Source organism: Polypterus senegalus, chromosome 4 (assembly GCF_016835505.1).
Source record: "Polypterus senegalus isolate Bchr_013 chromosome 4, ASM1683550v1, whole genome shotgun sequence".
NCBI lineage: Eukaryota > Metazoa > Chordata > Cladistia > Polypteriformes > Polypteridae > Polypterus > Polypterus senegalus.
In genome coordinates, this window is record NC_053157.1 from 136644195 (window position 1) to 136662100 (window position 17906).

Below are 17906 nucleotides of genomic sequence, written 5' to 3' on the forward strand. Positions count from 1 at the left end.
ACCTGTGGCTTGATTAAAACTAAACAAATCTTAGGCCTTTCAAAGGATTTTACTAATGCAAATTGTACACAGCTCATCAACTCTATACGTTTGTTTCTATCATGAGGCTTGGTAGAGACAAGTGTGTACTGTGGGGTGCCTTTCAGTTACAGCACCAGGGACACTCCTTAAGAAAGAGGGAATGATGAATAGAGCCAATAACAGAGAGGTCCTTCAGGTGATCGTGCACGATTCCATGAAAGAGCAAAAGTAACAGCTGAATGGCTTCTGAATAAGAAGAGTTCGTTTTTGTGTGAGCCAACCAAAACCCGTAGTCAAATTCCATTTTAAACCAGTGTAAAAGACTAAAAGATGAAGGTTCATCAATGTTGCCCATCCATCTTATCATATTCTGAATAACTCTTCAAGAAAACTCTTCAAGGATATGATTCAAGTCCCAGTTTTTGTAAGTTATTTCCCCGACCAATTAAAATTCAGAAAAACAAAAATATTTAAGAAGGGTGTACAACATTGTTATTTTAAAACTGATATTTAATGTTTGCTAATCTTTTAAAATGTGTTTTTGAACATCTCTTTTGTAGTTCATATACTTTATTGTAGTAAATATAAGTCTATTTCTTTTTTATTGGAAAAGGTTGGACAAGCAAGAGATGAATCCCTGACCAATCAGCTTATTGATTATTTGATGGGCGAAAGTGATGGAATGCCAAAGGTAAAAACATGGAGGTTTTTGGTTGAAAGTTTTTTTCATGATTTAGAACTAGCAGATAGATTTCAAAATAAATTGGCTGTGCCTGGTCCCCAGTAAAAAAACTTGACCTGATACAGAATAATACTGTCTTTTATGTCTCAAATTATTAAATGCATTCCATTTCAAGTAAAATACGATGGGAAATTAGAATAAATAGGATAAACCTTCAGTTGCAGTTACTGCCTTTATAGTTAGTATTAGATTTAGCTTAATTATTAGTTTTTGAATATGCGGCGCTTAATGTTTTTAAAGCATACATTTTATGACAGTATTTTGAAGATCAATAGACAAAATTTTTGCTGAACATCTCTACTATTTAATTGCTCATGCATAGTGTTTGAAAAATATCTACCAGTATAAATCTGTTCTTTTGACTAGATAAGAATTATTTTCTCTTTGGTTATCTAAATATTATTGTGGTCAAAAATGAATCGATTAAATTAATTCATGAAATTTTTCATTAATCCATTAATTAAAAGTCCAAGATTTGTCTGCTAGTGAACAAAATGGTAATGTTGCCTCATTTATATCTCGCATGCTTTCTGGTTGCCACAAGTACAATAAGTCAAGTTTCTATTCATCCATTTCCCGCAGGTGTCAGCATCTCATTCATTACCAGACGTTGTCCCTTAGCCTACCCTGACAACAGCAGGCTCAAGGAAGCCAGTGTGCGGAGTCTGTGACGATGCTGCGCTGTAACCATTTGGTGCAAATGAAGATAATGAAAGGGCAGGTTCTTACAAAGCAGACTGCTCACAATAGCTGAACTGTGGGAATGTTAACACACATTGGATGTTGTTCAAATATTGATGGACAACTAAGGTTAAATATCTAATAGAAAATGATCTGCCTTAATCCACATGCAGAAGAATATTTAATACTTTAACTAGGCTTATCATCAGTACCTTGATTAAAGCAAATAATCAAGTAGCTTAAGCAGGTTTTATCAGCCAGTTACCCAACTCTCGCTGAATGTCCCGTGGTTATCACACTTGTACTATCTGTGATGCACAATACCATTTTGTTCAGGGATATCTAAGATGACAGACAATTAATACTCCCACTAAAGCTACTAGAGAACACATTAAAACACATACAGTTTACATAAACTTGACTTTACATAACTTCAGTATTTGATTCCATTCTGCATTTCTGTTATAACTATGCTTAAATGTATATAACATAGTTAAATATAAAAACATTTCTTGTTTTTAAACAAATTATGTAAGCACTGTGGCAAATTACATTGAATATTGTTCCAGATTAATTATTTAACTTGCAAAAACAAAATCGGTTTCTATTTGTTATAGGAAACCAGCTGTGTACAAAATTTAGTTCATTTTATATAATGTAATTCCCACTGATAGGTTTTGCCATACTAATTTACAAATTTAATGTAGTCAAAAGCACAAATCACATTTAGCTTAAAAACACATGATTTATATACAGGGGTGGGCAAAAGTAGGTTTACGGTTCTTTGTATGGAGAAAGACATGCAGGTTATGATTGCTACACTCAAGCACACTTCTTATATATAAACGTCTACGCGCGAAAGTGTGTGTGTCTGTCTGTCCAGCTCAAAAGTGCAAGGCTACAGCATGAAGCTCAAAGAAAGCGACTCTGTCGCCAAAGTGAAACTGCTGAGAAAAGAGAAACTCGCTTAGTCGCCAATGCACAGCCAATGCGATTGATTGATTGAAGTGCCAGAATCCATGGTTTCTAGGACCCCAGGCTTTTTACAGCATGGGCTTACACATCTAGTTAATAAGAAGAAGAATAATACAAATAAGCAGTACAGCAATTAATGAATAAATAACAATGCAAGAATAAACTCTGTGTTTTGTGCACTCACAACTGTAAACCTTCTTTTGCCCACTCCTTTATACAAAAGTATATAGGTGGTACAGTGGTTACTTGCAGCTGTAGTGCAAGGGTTCAAATCCTGGCCTAACAGATGTCTCTGTGTGATTTACATCTGGACTTGTCCAAATGGACCTGTTTTTTTCCCACATCTCAATGATTAGGATTAATCGGATGCTTATAAAACACTCTAGTATGAGCGAGTGTAGGTGTGTGCCCTGTGACGAACTGGCAGACCCACACTTTTCATCTAATGCTGCCGCAGTAAACACCAGATCTACACAACACTAAACTCCATCCATTCAGCAGGTTAGGAAATGGATAAATGTACCTTTATGTATGCATTTATTCATTCAATTTTCTTATCCATTTATTTTAATACAGAGGCACTGGGATCTTGAGCCAATTACTGCAGCACAGGGCATAAGTTCTGAACAAACCCTGAAAGGGGCACCAGGGCTTCACAACCCATGTTCATTCACTCATTCAGGCTTGGCCAGTTTAGAGCTGCCAGCCTAATCTGCACATATTGTTTGAGTCAAAAATAAATTATATTTTGCATGCCTCACCACTACTACAAATTGGATGTTGGTATACCTGTCTCATATATTACTTTGTCCTTAATAAAACACTTTGCAGTATAGAAAAGGACTGTGAGTCGCTCCCAGGAAATCACACACAAAAACAACACTCCATCGTAATCATTTGTTAAAGGTGTGGTTTTTTTTCCCATTTCTCTGCTTTTCACTTTAGCAGCCACAATTTAAAGTCGGTACCTTCCATGAATCAGACTTATGCACCAACTTCATTAATTTGATTTCTCACAGGCTAATTGCTAAAAGAAAGCAGCATACAGTATGTACAAGTAAATGTGCCTGCTTCCTTAAAATTCTTGTGCTATAACATCCTTTCTGTCTGCAAAATGCTTTTGTTACTCTATACTGTACAGTTTTTGAAAGATGTACATTCTAAATTACACAAAATGTGATGTTTATTTGCTGCTGATAATACAAAGTTGACCTAACACTGTCAGTGTTCATTTCTTGCATCACTTGCAGTGTGATCTGCTTGGAGCCTCTCACCCTCGTCTTCTAAGTGACGTCGTTTTTCTTATTTGTGTCCGTTTTTGTTAACCGTTTTTTAGACATATGTACTAACATCTCACGGATATTTACATCGTTGCTGGCGCCATCTTTGTGCACACAATGAGAACTTCAGCTTACATTTGTCCATACCATGTACTGTTTGTGTTAACCACAAAGGGGTACTTAAAAAAAAAAAAAAAAAACTTAGAGAACAGTAAAATGTATATTTTCTCTTAATTCCATTCATGCTAGAGTACTTTTATTAGTGGGTAAATTTTTATTTAACAAAGGTTAGCTCTCAAAATACCTTTTGTTTTGGCTATGTTCAATGATCTCATCCTTATCGCCAAACTTCATCCATTTGTGGCCAGAGCAACATCTAAAGTAGAATTTTTACACCCATGGTATCACCAAGTGAACTGAAGATCCTCTGGGAACATTTGCCTCTGTATTCCTATTCACAGATTGTGCCCAGCAAGGACAGTCACCTCTTATCTGTAACAGGAGGGGTTTTTCTTAGCCACTTCTTATGTAACTAATGAGTCGTGTCTTTGTTAATGTACTCTAAGCACCTGACTGATAAAATAAAAAAGAGGGTCAGGCTACGGGCCATCTTGAGTTTTAAATCCCTGCTGTTATTTATATACATGTATATGTATTATAATCAGGTAATCTAAAATATTTGTCAGATTATATAAGATATTAATACTCACATTAGAAATATATGCCAATGTGTCAATATACAAATATATATGTCCTTAACTATATTGTTGACATGACACCAAAATAAAATACAAAACATCACAGCTACATTATGATGCTCTCAATGAGCATTTAAAAGCAAGCATGTGGCTCTGGTTCCAAACATTTTACGTTTTTTTGCATACACCTTTGAAAGAAAAGTTGTCAAAACTGCAAAAAGAACAGTTCTGATAAGCAGTTTTTTGTATCATATAACATTTTAAAACTTTAAAAGCAGAAAAAGTCATTTTGTTGTGTTTTTTTGGGTGTGGTGGCAAGATTTGCTCATACTAGACCTCACCTCCCACACCCGAGCAACAATCTCTGGGTCATTTTGTGGAGTTGCCAGGTTCTCCGAGGTCAGCTGAGAGATTTAATGTCTGCTTCTGCATCTCCTCCCAGTGGACCATGTTGATGAATCTCCCAATGGACGTATTTAGGAGTTTCCTTTCTGGATGCCTAAGCCACTTCAGCTGGTTCCTTTATAGAGGAACAATGGCCCTACTGAGAGGTCTCCAAAACTGTCAAGCTACCTAAAAAAAAAAGTTTCTTTGATGCTTCAACCTTAGTAATATAATCCATTGCAGGTGTTACACTCATTTCATGATTGCTTTTACTCTTCCATGTAAATCAGGGGTGTCCAACTCCAGTCCTAGTGGCCCACAGTGGCTGCAGGTTTTCATTCTAACCATCTTCTTAATTAGTGACCAGTTTTTGCTGCTGATTAACTTGTTTTGCCTTTGTTTTAATTGATGTGACTCAGACCTCTTAGTTGTTTCTTTTTCCTTAATGAGCAGCCGAACAATAATGAGACACAAAATAAGTTGCCACATGACCAGCTAACCTGAAAATAAAGAAAGGTGAAGGTCTCGGTCATGTAGGCCTGCTTAGGTCACCAAAACATCTTGACGGTGGTCTTAGAAAAAACAGAAAATCAACAGTCTGCCGTGGCAGAATGAGAGCAGCAACAAGTCATGATATTCAATAATGGCATTAATTAACAGCAAGAACTCCCTCATTCCACCACCATCCTTTTTCATGTATAGAACGATCCCGGGAGTAATCGGCCATTCCTGCACCTCATAATGTATAGTAGGACCATTAAGTGCCATTCCTTTCACTCCTTCATGAGGCATCCTGACCACCTCGCCTCCGTTCCTCTGCACTGGCTTGATCCCCAGTTCTGCAACTCTCTCTCACTTCCTCTCTCCTTTGAGTTTTTCCTTCACTCATTCTCAAACTTTTTTTTTTTTCCTTTCTTGTTTTCTCTCTTCTCCTTACTACACAGATCTTTTTAATACCCAGTGAATGCTGTTACACCAAATGATCCACAGAGCCAAATTTAAGAGACGACTGTGCTAACTGCAGTCTGTGCCTGCAAACACACAATTCTCTAGTTCCCTCATTAACTTCTCTGCGGCCACACAGCTTTTCTCTTGCATACCTTCATTCACAGTTTCTGAGCTAGTCCATTGTTTTTTAAAAACCTTGCAGCACCACAGGCCCCTGATTCACTGCACCAGAAACAACTCCTATAAAATATCATATGATGCATAGTGATAAGTCTTCTCAAGTCCACAAAACATTTAGACACGTCAGGCAAACCCTAGAAATCCTCCAATGTAAAACAATGTAAAAACAAAGGTCCAGTGTTCCAAGGACAGGACAGAATTTATGTTACTCTTCCTAAATTCCAGGTTCGGGAATCTTCTTTCTAGATAACTATGCATATACTGTAACTTACCCTAAGATTTCATTTCTTAATAGGTAGAATATACCGTTATTGTTCACTTGTGGTTTTGCTATTACAGAATATTTTTAATCTCCGCAGTGAAATCAAGAATGTAAATGGACCTATCCCACCAGATGTTTTCTACTCTGGAGAGCATACCCTACTGGTTTTCTAGATCTTTAAAATTCACTGAAAATATTTGAATTCAACATTTTTCTATTCTTGCTGGGAACAGCTTGCTTGGATGACATTCTACATACCATTCCTGAGTCACTGAATACTCAACCGCAATGAGGCCTCTGAAAAGTCTTTCCATTTACACCATGTTTTCACTAATACCACATCTCTTGTGTGTTTGCAGTGCTGCTTACTTTCTGGCTGATATGGAGACCCTCTTGCTAACACTCCATGAATGGCCTTATTAATTTACATCACAACTTCCCTTACCATTGGAGTCCACTCACTGATCATAGCCTTCATAACAGGCAGCCACTACCTATATTGCTGAAATCTTAAATTGGGTCCTACACTCTCCCAGATAAATAAGATGCTCTTAAATGAATGATAATTCAAGTTAACAGTATGTTGAAGAGGAGCATCTGCTAGCCAGGCTACAGGCATCATTGCTACACAGATGGGTCTTCTGGCTCGGCCCATGTGCTGTTAATCTCAGCCAATGATCAGTTGACAGCTTAGCACCTCTCTTTACCAAAATGTCTACAACAAATGGCCTCATATCAGATGACATGACTATTAAGTGCACCATTCACCTCTGAACCTGAGGTACTCTGATATCAGGCACACTTTCATGCAACTTTGTTTTTGAATAGAGTGCTGTTATACATGTCACATACTTAGCAATTCACCACTTGAGTGTAGACCAGGCTGGTCATTCCTTTTTAATCAAGCCACTCTGGTAAGTGATAGCCTTTAACGGCTTGCCTCTAATTGGGTAAAATACTCTGAATGGTTGTTGGGTAGAGTTGGGCAAACATAACCCTAAAGTTTCCTCTTCTAAACTGAAGTCAGAGTGAATAGAACAGCTCTCTCAGCTACTGATGCTACCACTGATGGCATTCAGTAAAGAGTTTGTTAGAATCCCACTCCTGCCAGGAACCCTTCTAAGTGAAAAACTCTAAAGCAATACTGAGAACACCCACAGTGGAGACGTCTGGTTCCAGAGCCAATGCTGTTAGTGTAAAGGTGAGGCCTATTACATGTGTGCCATGTTTTACAAACTCCTTCACAATCATGAAATTCTTCCTCATCAGAGAAGCTACTTTTCTCACCCTAAGAGCCAGTTTCCATCACCAGCCTCTACCCCATATCGCTTTATGACTTGAACTGGTTTTGTAAAGACAATATACTGAAAACACCAGTTTAAACAGAGTTGCGCTTACACATTTATTGTAAGGGGGCGGCATGGTGGCACAGTGGGTAGTGCTGCTGCCTCGCAGTTAGAAGACCCAGGTTTGCTTCCCGGATCCTCCTTGCGTGGAGTTTGCATGTTCTCCCCATATCTGTGTGGGTTTCCTCCGGCACTCCAGTTTCCCCCCACAGTACATAGAAATGCAGGTTAGGTGCATTGGCAATCCTAAATTGTCCCTAGTGTGTGCTTGGTGTGTGTGTGTGTGTGTGTGCGCGCCCTGCGGTGGGCTGGCGCCCTGCCCAGGGCTTGTTTCCTGCCTTGCGCCCTGTGTTGGCTGGGATGAGGTCATGAGGTCATTGAAATTTTATGCTAACCACAGTCCCTTCTCAATGACTACAGTTCCTAATATGTAGCCAAATTCCATCCATACTCACGTGCATATAGGAGCACAGATATGTAATGTGTTCAAAAGGACATCCAATGGATGTTCTAAGGAGTCTTGAACTCCTTTCATATTAGCACTCAACTCCAGACTGTCACCCCAGTTTGATTAGAAGGCATCTTTCCAGGTAGGAGGAAAACGGACATAATCAATGTACTTGATCAGGTTTATTATAGCTCTGTGTTTGGTTTACTGTCATTTTGTTTTGTACATGGACCTCTGTGAATCATGATATTAATATTTTTAAAAGCCTAACATCTCCATTTCTTGTGACTTGCCTTTAATTATTTTTAACCATGATTTTTATTTTTGTGTTTTGTTTCTCTTGATGCTTTCATCTTCATTTCACTCTGATGTGCCAATAGTCTCTCTCTGTGAGTAGCTACAATAAATCCTAAGAATGCAGGCAGTTAGTGTTCTAGTAAAACCTAGCGTAATCCACTGTGTCAACCCTTCATTAGTCATCAGTTGCAGATCCTGCCGCCTGTGTTTTTAGGATGAAAATACTCCTTTGTGCAATTGCATGTGTGTTTTTTTTATGTAACTGTGTGTATGACTCTCTTATGTGATGTTTATTCTGTGAAGAGAGCAGGTTCTTTTCCAAAGAGTCACCATTTCAGTCATTGTTCCTATCAACTGTGGTCCTTTTATCCTTGACTTTCTGTACATGTGCATGGATAACGGATGTGTCCCATTTTGGACGAAAGGGGATCTGACATTTTTTAGCTGTAGCTGGACCTCATTAGATGTGGGATATGATGCGCTTCAGTACTCACATTTGTTTTCTCATAATTTGACCATATATTGAAGTTACATTATAATTTTGTAATGTACCAGATTTTAAATTTATTTTACCCATGAATAGACTGTAGGTGCCCAGCTCCAGTTATGAAAGAATCTATGCATCCGATCAATTCAACATTGTCTTATTCCAGTCCTCAAATGCCACAGAGCTAAATTGGCTTCCTGCATGTTTATGTGTGTCCTCTGTGTTTAAGGTGAGAAGTTCACCCATTTTGACATCAGTGCTCAGTATAACACTTACATGGGTTAGTGTTGAAATTCCAAACTGAATTTTAATGTATGAAATAGGATGTATGATCTGCAGGGGGCATCTCACAACTCCCAAACCCTTAACAAAACTTTACCAACACAGTTCCAGCGTGTCGGGGAAGCATGCACTCTTTAGGGGTTTTCTTCCCTGTCCATCCACTATCCTGCCCTCCGTGCCAGGTAAGGGGACAGGGCTCATCCTAGCCATTATGCCAGACTGTCCCAGCTATTCCTCACAAATGTTATGCAATTTGAATGTTGTGTGAACATCATATTATATACAGTATTTAGCAAAGCTATGTGGGATACTGCAGTGTACCTGTTTTGACTAAATACAGATACAGATAATGCTGCAACACTCCAGAGACGTGCAACATGTCAGACTGGTTGCTGCTACCTATGTTTCAAAACATAAACTATTATATGGTAAACTTATTAGTAATTCGAGAAAGTTCACATTAAATCAATGAAAGAAATTACAGTACAGTACTGGTAGCATAATCACCTTTTATACAAGAGATACATGTGTGTGAGAAGCTGTAACGTTCATTACTTTTGGTTATGTCTGCTACGTTCCATTCTCTCATTAGGATTTCTGAACTCTATTATAACCTTACTAGCAGACCACGTGCGCTTCACTGCAGTCGCTGTAGTTGGAATAATTATGTATCTACATGCGACTTATAGAGCTTCTTTATATACAACATTTTTGGTTTGTCCTCCTGGAGCCAAAATATATAAATTTTCTCTATGACTAATTTGTGAACATGCTACATAAAAAATAGTAATGGGAAAAATGGCAACACCGCCGGGAACAACAGAAAATGAGATAAAGTAAAAGTCTACTAAACACTAAAGTACAAAAACAAAGTAGAAAGTAACAGTAAACCGCAACACCGCCGGGAACACCCAACACACCACATCTACTAAACACTAAGAAACACTAAGTAGAAACACTAAAGGAAAAAATACTATTCAGTAAGTACTGCGTCTAGTAAACAGTAAATCAGTAAAGGAGAGAGGACTAAACACTAAGGAAAAAGAACGGCAAGACCGCGTCAGCTGCGGAGCTCAGCTCGGAGCAAAATGAAGTGAATGAAATGAGGTGAATGGGAGGGGAGATGATCATGTGACCCCCCCACCCGCCTTAACTCTTCATTCCTCCACAAACACACAAGTACAGTCTCTCGGTTGTCAACTCTCCTTTATATAAATCAGTAAAGGAGAGAGGACTAAACACTAAGGAAAAAGAACAGTGAGACCGCGTCAGCTGCGGAGCTCAGCTCGGAGCGAAATGAGGTGAATGGGAGGGGAGATGATCATGTGACTCCCCCACCCGCCTTAACTCTCAATCCCTCCACAAACACACAAACACAGTCTCTCGGATCCCAACTCGCTTTTATATAAATCAGTAAAGGAGAGAGGACTAAACAGTAAAGAAAAAGTATGGCAAGACCGCGTCAGCTGCGGAGCTCAGCTCGGAGCGAAATGAAGTGAATGAAATGAGGTGAATGGGAGTGGAGATGATCATGTGACTCCCCCACCCGCCTTAACTCTCCATCCCTCCACAAACACACAAATACAGTCTCTCGGATCCCAACTCTCCTTTATATGTATAGATGAAACCATGGATGTATGTGCGATTAGACATTGCCCAAACAAATATTATGCGGCACATAGCTGTACAGGATTAGAGCACACATCTGTCTGTTATTGCAAGCTAAGGCAGAACATAACTGCTGAAGAAACAGAATTGAGAAACAAAATTCGAATAATCAGCAAAATATAGGTTGATGAAAGGGGTATCATAACTCCAGCCATGGTGCCCACTGCGAGCAGACAAGCAAACAAGAAATGTATCATTACCATGAGAAAATAGTACTGAGAATCTCTGATAAAATGTATTATTTTCAGTTTTCTTTTGTTGTCACAAACATGCCTCTGAAATATGGAAGGCACATTTTCTTAACTCGAAACCATTGCTATTTCAAAGTGGATGTATTTGGTAAATTTAAGACTTTTTTTCACAATGGGACCCCAGTACCCATTAGCTCCATTATAAAACACAACAGCAGGCTAGTTATTTCTTAAAATGTTTAAAATATACTTTACTTTAGAAGGCAGTTTCAAATGGCAAATTAATATGTACCATGATTGTGAAGAAAAAAAACGGGGGTGGTCTCCCCTAGACTTTCTCATATACTCAGATATGGGGATGGATATTTGAGGAGTAAACCACAAGACAATGGTTACATTTTTAGATTATGTACATTAAAGAACCATGAACAACAAATCAAATCAAATTAATAATATATTGAACAATTATTATAAAAGTAAAGTTGAACAAATCAGACTCTGCAGCTGCATGAATAAAAAGGTAAAGTGCCACTTCTGGTTAACAGAAATAGCCCAAACATTTATAGAAATCTATGTTTTGTACCTAATACTTGTATGTAAAATTTTGTTGACCTACAGTTGTGCTGGAAAGTTTGTGAAACCTTTAGAATTTTCTATATTTCTGCATAAATATGACCTAAAACATCATCACATTTTCACTCAAGTCCTAAAAGTAGATAAAGTGAAACAAGTTAAACAAATGAGACAAAAATATTATACTTGGTTGTTTATTTAATAAGGAAAATGATTGAATATTACATATTTGTGAGTGGCAAAAGTATGTGAACCTTTGTTTTCAGTATCTGTTGTGACTCCCCTTTGCAGCAATAACTGCAACTAAACCTTTCTGGTAACTTTTGATCATTCCTGCACACCGGCTTGGAGGAATTTTAGCCCTTTCCTTCATACAGAACTGCTTCAGCTCTGGGATGTTGGTGGGTTTCCTCACATTAACTGCTCGCTTCAGGTCCTTCCACAACATTTCGATTGGATTAAGGTCAGGACTTTGACTTGGCCATTCCAAAGCATTAACTTTATTCTTCTTTAACCATTCTTTGGTAGAACGACTTGTGTGCTTAGGGTCATTGTCTTGCTGCATGACCCACCTTCTCTTGAGATTCAGTTCATGGACAGATGTCCTGACATTTTCCTTTAGAATTCTCTGATATAATTCAGAATTCATTGTTCCATCGATGAAGGCAAGCCGTCCTGGCCCAGATGCAGCAAAACGGGCCCAAACCATGATGATACCACCACCATGTTTCACAGATGGGATAGAGTTCTTATGCTGGAATGCAGTGTTTTCCTCTCCAAACATAACACTTTTCATTTAAACCAAAAAGTTCTATTTTGGTCTCATCCGTCCACAAAACATTCTTCCAATAGCCTTCTGGTTTGTCCATGTGATCTTTAGCAAACTGCAGACGAGCAGCAATGTTTTTTGGAAGAGCAGTGGCTTTCTCCTTGCAACCCTGCCATGCACCCCATTGTTGTTAAGTGTTCTCCTGATGGACTCATGAACATGAACATTAGCCAATGTGAGAGAGGCCTTCAGTTGCTTAGAAGTTACCCTGGGGTCCTTTGTGACCTCGCCGACTATTACATGCCTTGCTCTTGGAGTGATCTTTGTTGGTCGAACACTCCTGGGGAGGGTAACAGTGGTCTTGAATTTCCTTCATTTGTACACAATCTGTCTGAATGGTGGAGTTCAGACTCTTTAGAGATGGTTTTGTAACCTTTTCCAGCCTGATGAGCATCAACAACTCTTTTTCTGAGGTCCTCAGAAATCTCCTTTGTTCGTGTTGTGATACACTTCCACAAACATGTATTGTGAAGAGCAGACTTTGATAGATCCCTTTCTGTAAATAACACAGGGTGCCCACTCACACCTAATTGTCATCCCATTGATTGAAAACACCTGACTCGAATTTCATCTTCAAACTAACCACTAATCCTAGAGGTTCACATACTTTTGCCACTCACAAATATGTAATATTCAATCATTTTCCTCAATAAATAAATGACCAAGTATAATAATTTTGTCTCATTTGTTTAACTGGTTCTTCTTTATCTACTTTTAGGAGTTGAGTGAAAATCTGATGATGTTTTAGGTCATTATTTATGCAGAAATATAGAAAATTCTAAAGGGTTCACAAACTTTCAAGCACAACTGTAAGTGAAAGCGTACTCAAGTTATCATGTTTACATACACACACACACACAGAGACATAATTCCAAAAATGGTATTTTCGGACTCAGGGAGGTCTAAAATGTCAAGATTCATCAAAATCACTTCATATATGAGAAAGTCAGGCAGATCTAAAACATCGAGATTCATTAAAATCGACTCTGATGATTACGATACTTTCCCTATACATTGTTTACGAGAAAGTAAAAATACAAAACTTCTCCTTAATTTTTATGTCACTATTTAGTACACTTAAACAGCATGTGAAAAATAACATACTTCTAAAAATCAGCAAAACATCAGCGTGCGTTATTGACACAGGCCTAACTAAGTGTTGCAGTTGAAATAGTTGGAGTATAAGCAGCCCATATGTCATGACAGTTCAACGTTCAGTTTAACGGTGCTACAGTATGTGGCCTGCAGATTAGATTGAGTTACATGAATGGCAGGTAATTCAGATTTAACTGAAATGGGACTGGAATTACTATTACTATTTAATGTGGGAAATTTGTGAAGACAGTAGTCTTGAAATATCCAGGCTTTACAATTTTGAATGAAACTATTAATGGTTTAAAATCACAATGAAGACCATGTGACCTTCGTGGACTGGATTTCAGTTGCCTGTTTTTAAGATTCTGTTATTAGGTTGCATGTTTCATATGAACACACTGTATTTGGTTTCTGTTTGTATATGTTTTATTTCCCCTAACTGTGACTATATATAATCCAATTGGCCTTGAAGAAAAAGGATTATTATTCAGCAATGTTTGTTTAAAACAGGTTTGATTATTTTAAACAAGAGGTTACTTCATGGTTTATTAATTTTAAGAAAGCCAAGATAAGATTTTTTTCAATGGAGGAGTTTAATTCTTTATATTAGATCATTAATCTTTCCAAGTTTATATTTTAGCAATTTAATACAGTCATGAAATATAGGTAAATGCAGATTAGGATAATAATTACAAACTTTCCAATATTTTTAGGATGCAAAGTACTTGTTTCGGTTGTATATGGCTTTGAAGCAGTACCGAGCAGCTGCAAGGACGGCAATTATAATCGCACGGGAGGAGCAATCCGCAGGTAATACGGGGGGGTCTCTTGAAATATTAACTTTTCACATTTTCCTAAAATTATGATAGCGTTTCATGAGTTCAATATGCTGCCAGGTATTTTTTGTTTCTTTATTTAGTTCTTAATAAAAAATAAACATTACCTTATTCATTGCACAGTGATTTATATTGTATTCTTTTGTATTTCGGCCTGCTTTTTTGTCTGTATGATATAAAATGGTATATGATATAAAGATTGACAGACTGCATGTACTTTGTACAGCATGATAAACAAATCACTAACTGGATGTCTTAATGTTTTATTTTTTTTACACTAAGGAAACTATCGAAATGCCCATGATGTTCTGTTTAGTATGTATGCAGAACTGCAAACACAAAAGATTAAGATTCCAGCTGAGATGGCTACCAATTTAATGATCCTTCACAGCTACATACTGGTCAAGGTAACTGTCATTAACTCATTCAGGACGGATGTCGACTTTTGTTTATATTCAGGGGTAGAGGATCGTAATCAGCCATAAATGGCGACAAAACTCGCTGTTATGTTTTAGTTCAACTCTCTTTGCTAGAAGGAATGTTAGCTTTATTGATTTGACCTCGATTTCCTGCACATGTGTGAGTAGCGAAGAGCAAACAACCTCTAAAATGTCATCGACATCTGGCGAGAGACCGAAGGGAATGCACAAACCAAAATTCTCAGTGAACAACATTTTCCGTATTAATTTCTGAATCGGTCTCTGACTTGTTGGACTCTGATTTTGATGCAAGTGATCTGAAGATGGAGATTGAAAACGAAAGTGAGGTACTGACTTCAACTGATCGTGGTGCTGAACGTGCTTGTGTTGCTGATGCTCCCATGTCGATGTTCACCTGGGAGGACCGCCACTTAAGATGACAGGAGGTACAAACCAGACTGTGTCGTACTGCCAGTCATAGACAGGTCAGGCAGCCAGCCCGCCTCACATTCCTACAATCCACCGAGCTGTCCCTGCTCAGCCACCAGAGACTCTGAACAGGCGTCAACAGCAGCCACAGCAGCAGACGTTTTATGTTGATTTGCATGGGAAACCTTTACTTTGTGTACTTTTCAGAAAACAGAGTTGCCTGCAAAAAATATTCAGTTAAATGAGATGGAAGTTACAAAGAATATTCTTCTGAAATCTCAGGTAGCTTTTAAAGAATGATGTAATATTTACAGTATATTTTCTTACTATACAAATAACATTCATGTTTAATACTAGTTTTATGTAAAAATACCTAACCCTTAGCTTTTGTTAATAATTGTATTGAAGATGCACGCATTTTTACCATTTTTCTTATTTTTATAACAGATACATGTGAAGCGAGGTGACCATCTGAAGGGGGCACGCATGTTAATCAGAGTTTCTAACAACATCAGCAAATTTCCATCACGTAAGTAAACATTGGAAAAAGTGGCACTAGAGAACTATTTAATCCAAATTGGTTATAAATTTCATGAATTTCCATATGAAACCCACATCTTTAATATTATGATGACATCAGTATGCAGGCAGTCCCAACTGATATCTACAGATTATATTTATTATTTCTATGTCTTTGGTTGATGGATTCCCTTAGAGTTAGACTTTACCAAGCCTTTAAATAAAAGGCTTACATACATTATCCAATATGTAGATAATTGAGAGAGTGTGTGAACTAGTACTGGGCGATATACTGGTCGATCTGGTATACCCTTTCAGTATGGGTTTTAAAAAAGCCATTTTACCAGTGTGGTAAAAATTATAGGAAAACCCGTCAAAACATATAAACATACAACACAAAGCTTGGCTGCAAAAGAAAACATGGAATGTAATTTTGTGTTGGCATATTAGTGTCTTAAGGTGTCTTTGTGAATAGACTCGTATGTGAACCTACCCCTTCATGAGAATTACCCAGAGTGCTGTGCACCCAATTAGTGAGCCAATGCAGATGGAGGGCAGTACAGTAAACCCTTGTTTATTGCGGTTAATCTGTTCCAGATTCTACCGTGATAAATGAATTTCTGCGAAGTAGGATTCTTTATTTATAAATCTAATATTTTCGCAGTTAGAGCATAGAAAACCTGTTTACAACCTTCTAAATACGTTTTTTAACATTATTAGAGCCATCTAGACATGAAATAACACCCTTTAGTCAAAAGTTTAAACTGGGCTCCATGACAAGACAGAGATGGCAGTTCCGTCTCACAATTAAAAGAATGCAAACATATCTTCCTCTTCAAAGGAGTGCTGTCAGGAGCAGAGAATGTCAGAGAGAGAGAGAGAGAAAAGCAATCAAAAATCAACAGGGCTGTTTGGGCTTTTAAGTATGCAAAGCACCACCTGACAAAGCAGCTGCAAGAAAGGGAGCAATGTGAAGGTAGCCTTTTAGCATTTTTTTTACAGGCGCGTCCGTATCTTCTAAGCAAACAGCCACTGTGCAAACAGCCCCTCTGCTCACACCCCCTCCTTCAGTAGCAGAGAATGTCAGAGAAAGTGAGAGAGAGAGAGAGAGAAAAGCAAACAATCAAAAATGAATACGTGCTGTTCGGGCTTTCAAGTATGCGAAGCACCGCGCGGGAAGCATATCATATATCATTGAGGAGTTTTATTTAATACGTAATACGTGCCCTGATTGGGTAGCTTCTCAGCCATCCACCAATAGCGTCCCTTGTATGAAATAACCGCAGAAATCCGCGAACCAGCGAAAAATCCGTGATATATATTTAGATATGCTTACATTTAACATCCGCGATGGAGTGAAGCTGCGAAAGTCGAAGTGCGATATAGCGAGGGATCACTGTAACCTGATTCAAGTATTTAAAATTAAGAAAGGATTCATTATGGTGGATCCCAGTTAATACTTTACAATAAACACGGACACTGAGACATATTTGGAAACTTGTGAGGGGCAAGTTGTTAAAAAGTTTTTCTTCACAAAAAGGACCACAGACCTGTGGAATAAATCATCAAGTACTGTGGTGGGGAGGTAGGACTTTGGTGATCTTCAAATCTCAACTTGATGTTATGTTGGTGAAAAGGATGGATACGCTTGTTGGGCTGATTGGTCTGTTCTCATCATCAGACTTTTTCTAATGTTCCAATGTGTTTGCATGGATAAATTGAGGTAAGTAAGTAGGGCCATGGCCATTAAAATCCTTAAATGTAAAAAAACAGATTTGAAATCAGCCTTAGACTTAACTGGAAGCCAGTGTAATGACTTAAGGACAGGGGTTATAATATGTATAATTTCTAGTTATAATAATAATTCTTCCAGCAACATTTTGGTGTAACTGGAGGCTCCTAACGGGCCAACTTTGACAATCTGTGAATAATGCATTGCAGATCCACTAAAAATAAAAATATATTTAGAAACTGTCATTTTCTTATGTTTTTAACCTGGGAAAAAACAGGTTTCAGATAGTATTGAATTGTGTGTTTTAAAAGATAAAAAAAGATGTTAAAGTTAATCCTTAAGTTGTTTGCCAATTTAGTGCAACTAATATTTAGGCATACTGAGTTAAAAGATGACAAGACTTTGTTGCTATCCTTATCATTCACAGCAGTTAATAACATTTCTGGGTTTTTTTTCTGTTTTAAAGACAATTAGTTATCGCTTTTCCATTCGTATATCTTGCTGATCCAATTAATTAGGGACACTAAAAGAGAAACATCATTTGGCCTGAAGGAACAGAGTAGCTGAGTATAATCTGCATTCAA

At 37.8% G+C, this 17906-nt stretch overlaps 1 protein-coding gene across 1 annotated transcript in view; it reads left to right on the forward strand.

Moving 5' to 3' along the window:
• Positions 1-17906, forward strand: part of wdr19 (WD repeat domain 19) — a 93370-nt gene that overhangs the window by 64084 nt on the left and 11380 nt on the right. The window contains exons 29-32 of the mRNA XM_039751306.1: positions 635-712; positions 14101-14197; positions 14506-14630; positions 15519-15600. Coding sequence (XP_039607240.1) covers positions 635-712; positions 14101-14197; positions 14506-14630; positions 15519-15600 — 382 coding nt within the window. The remainder of the gene's footprint in view (positions 1-634; positions 713-14100; positions 14198-14505; positions 14631-15518; positions 15601-17906) is intronic.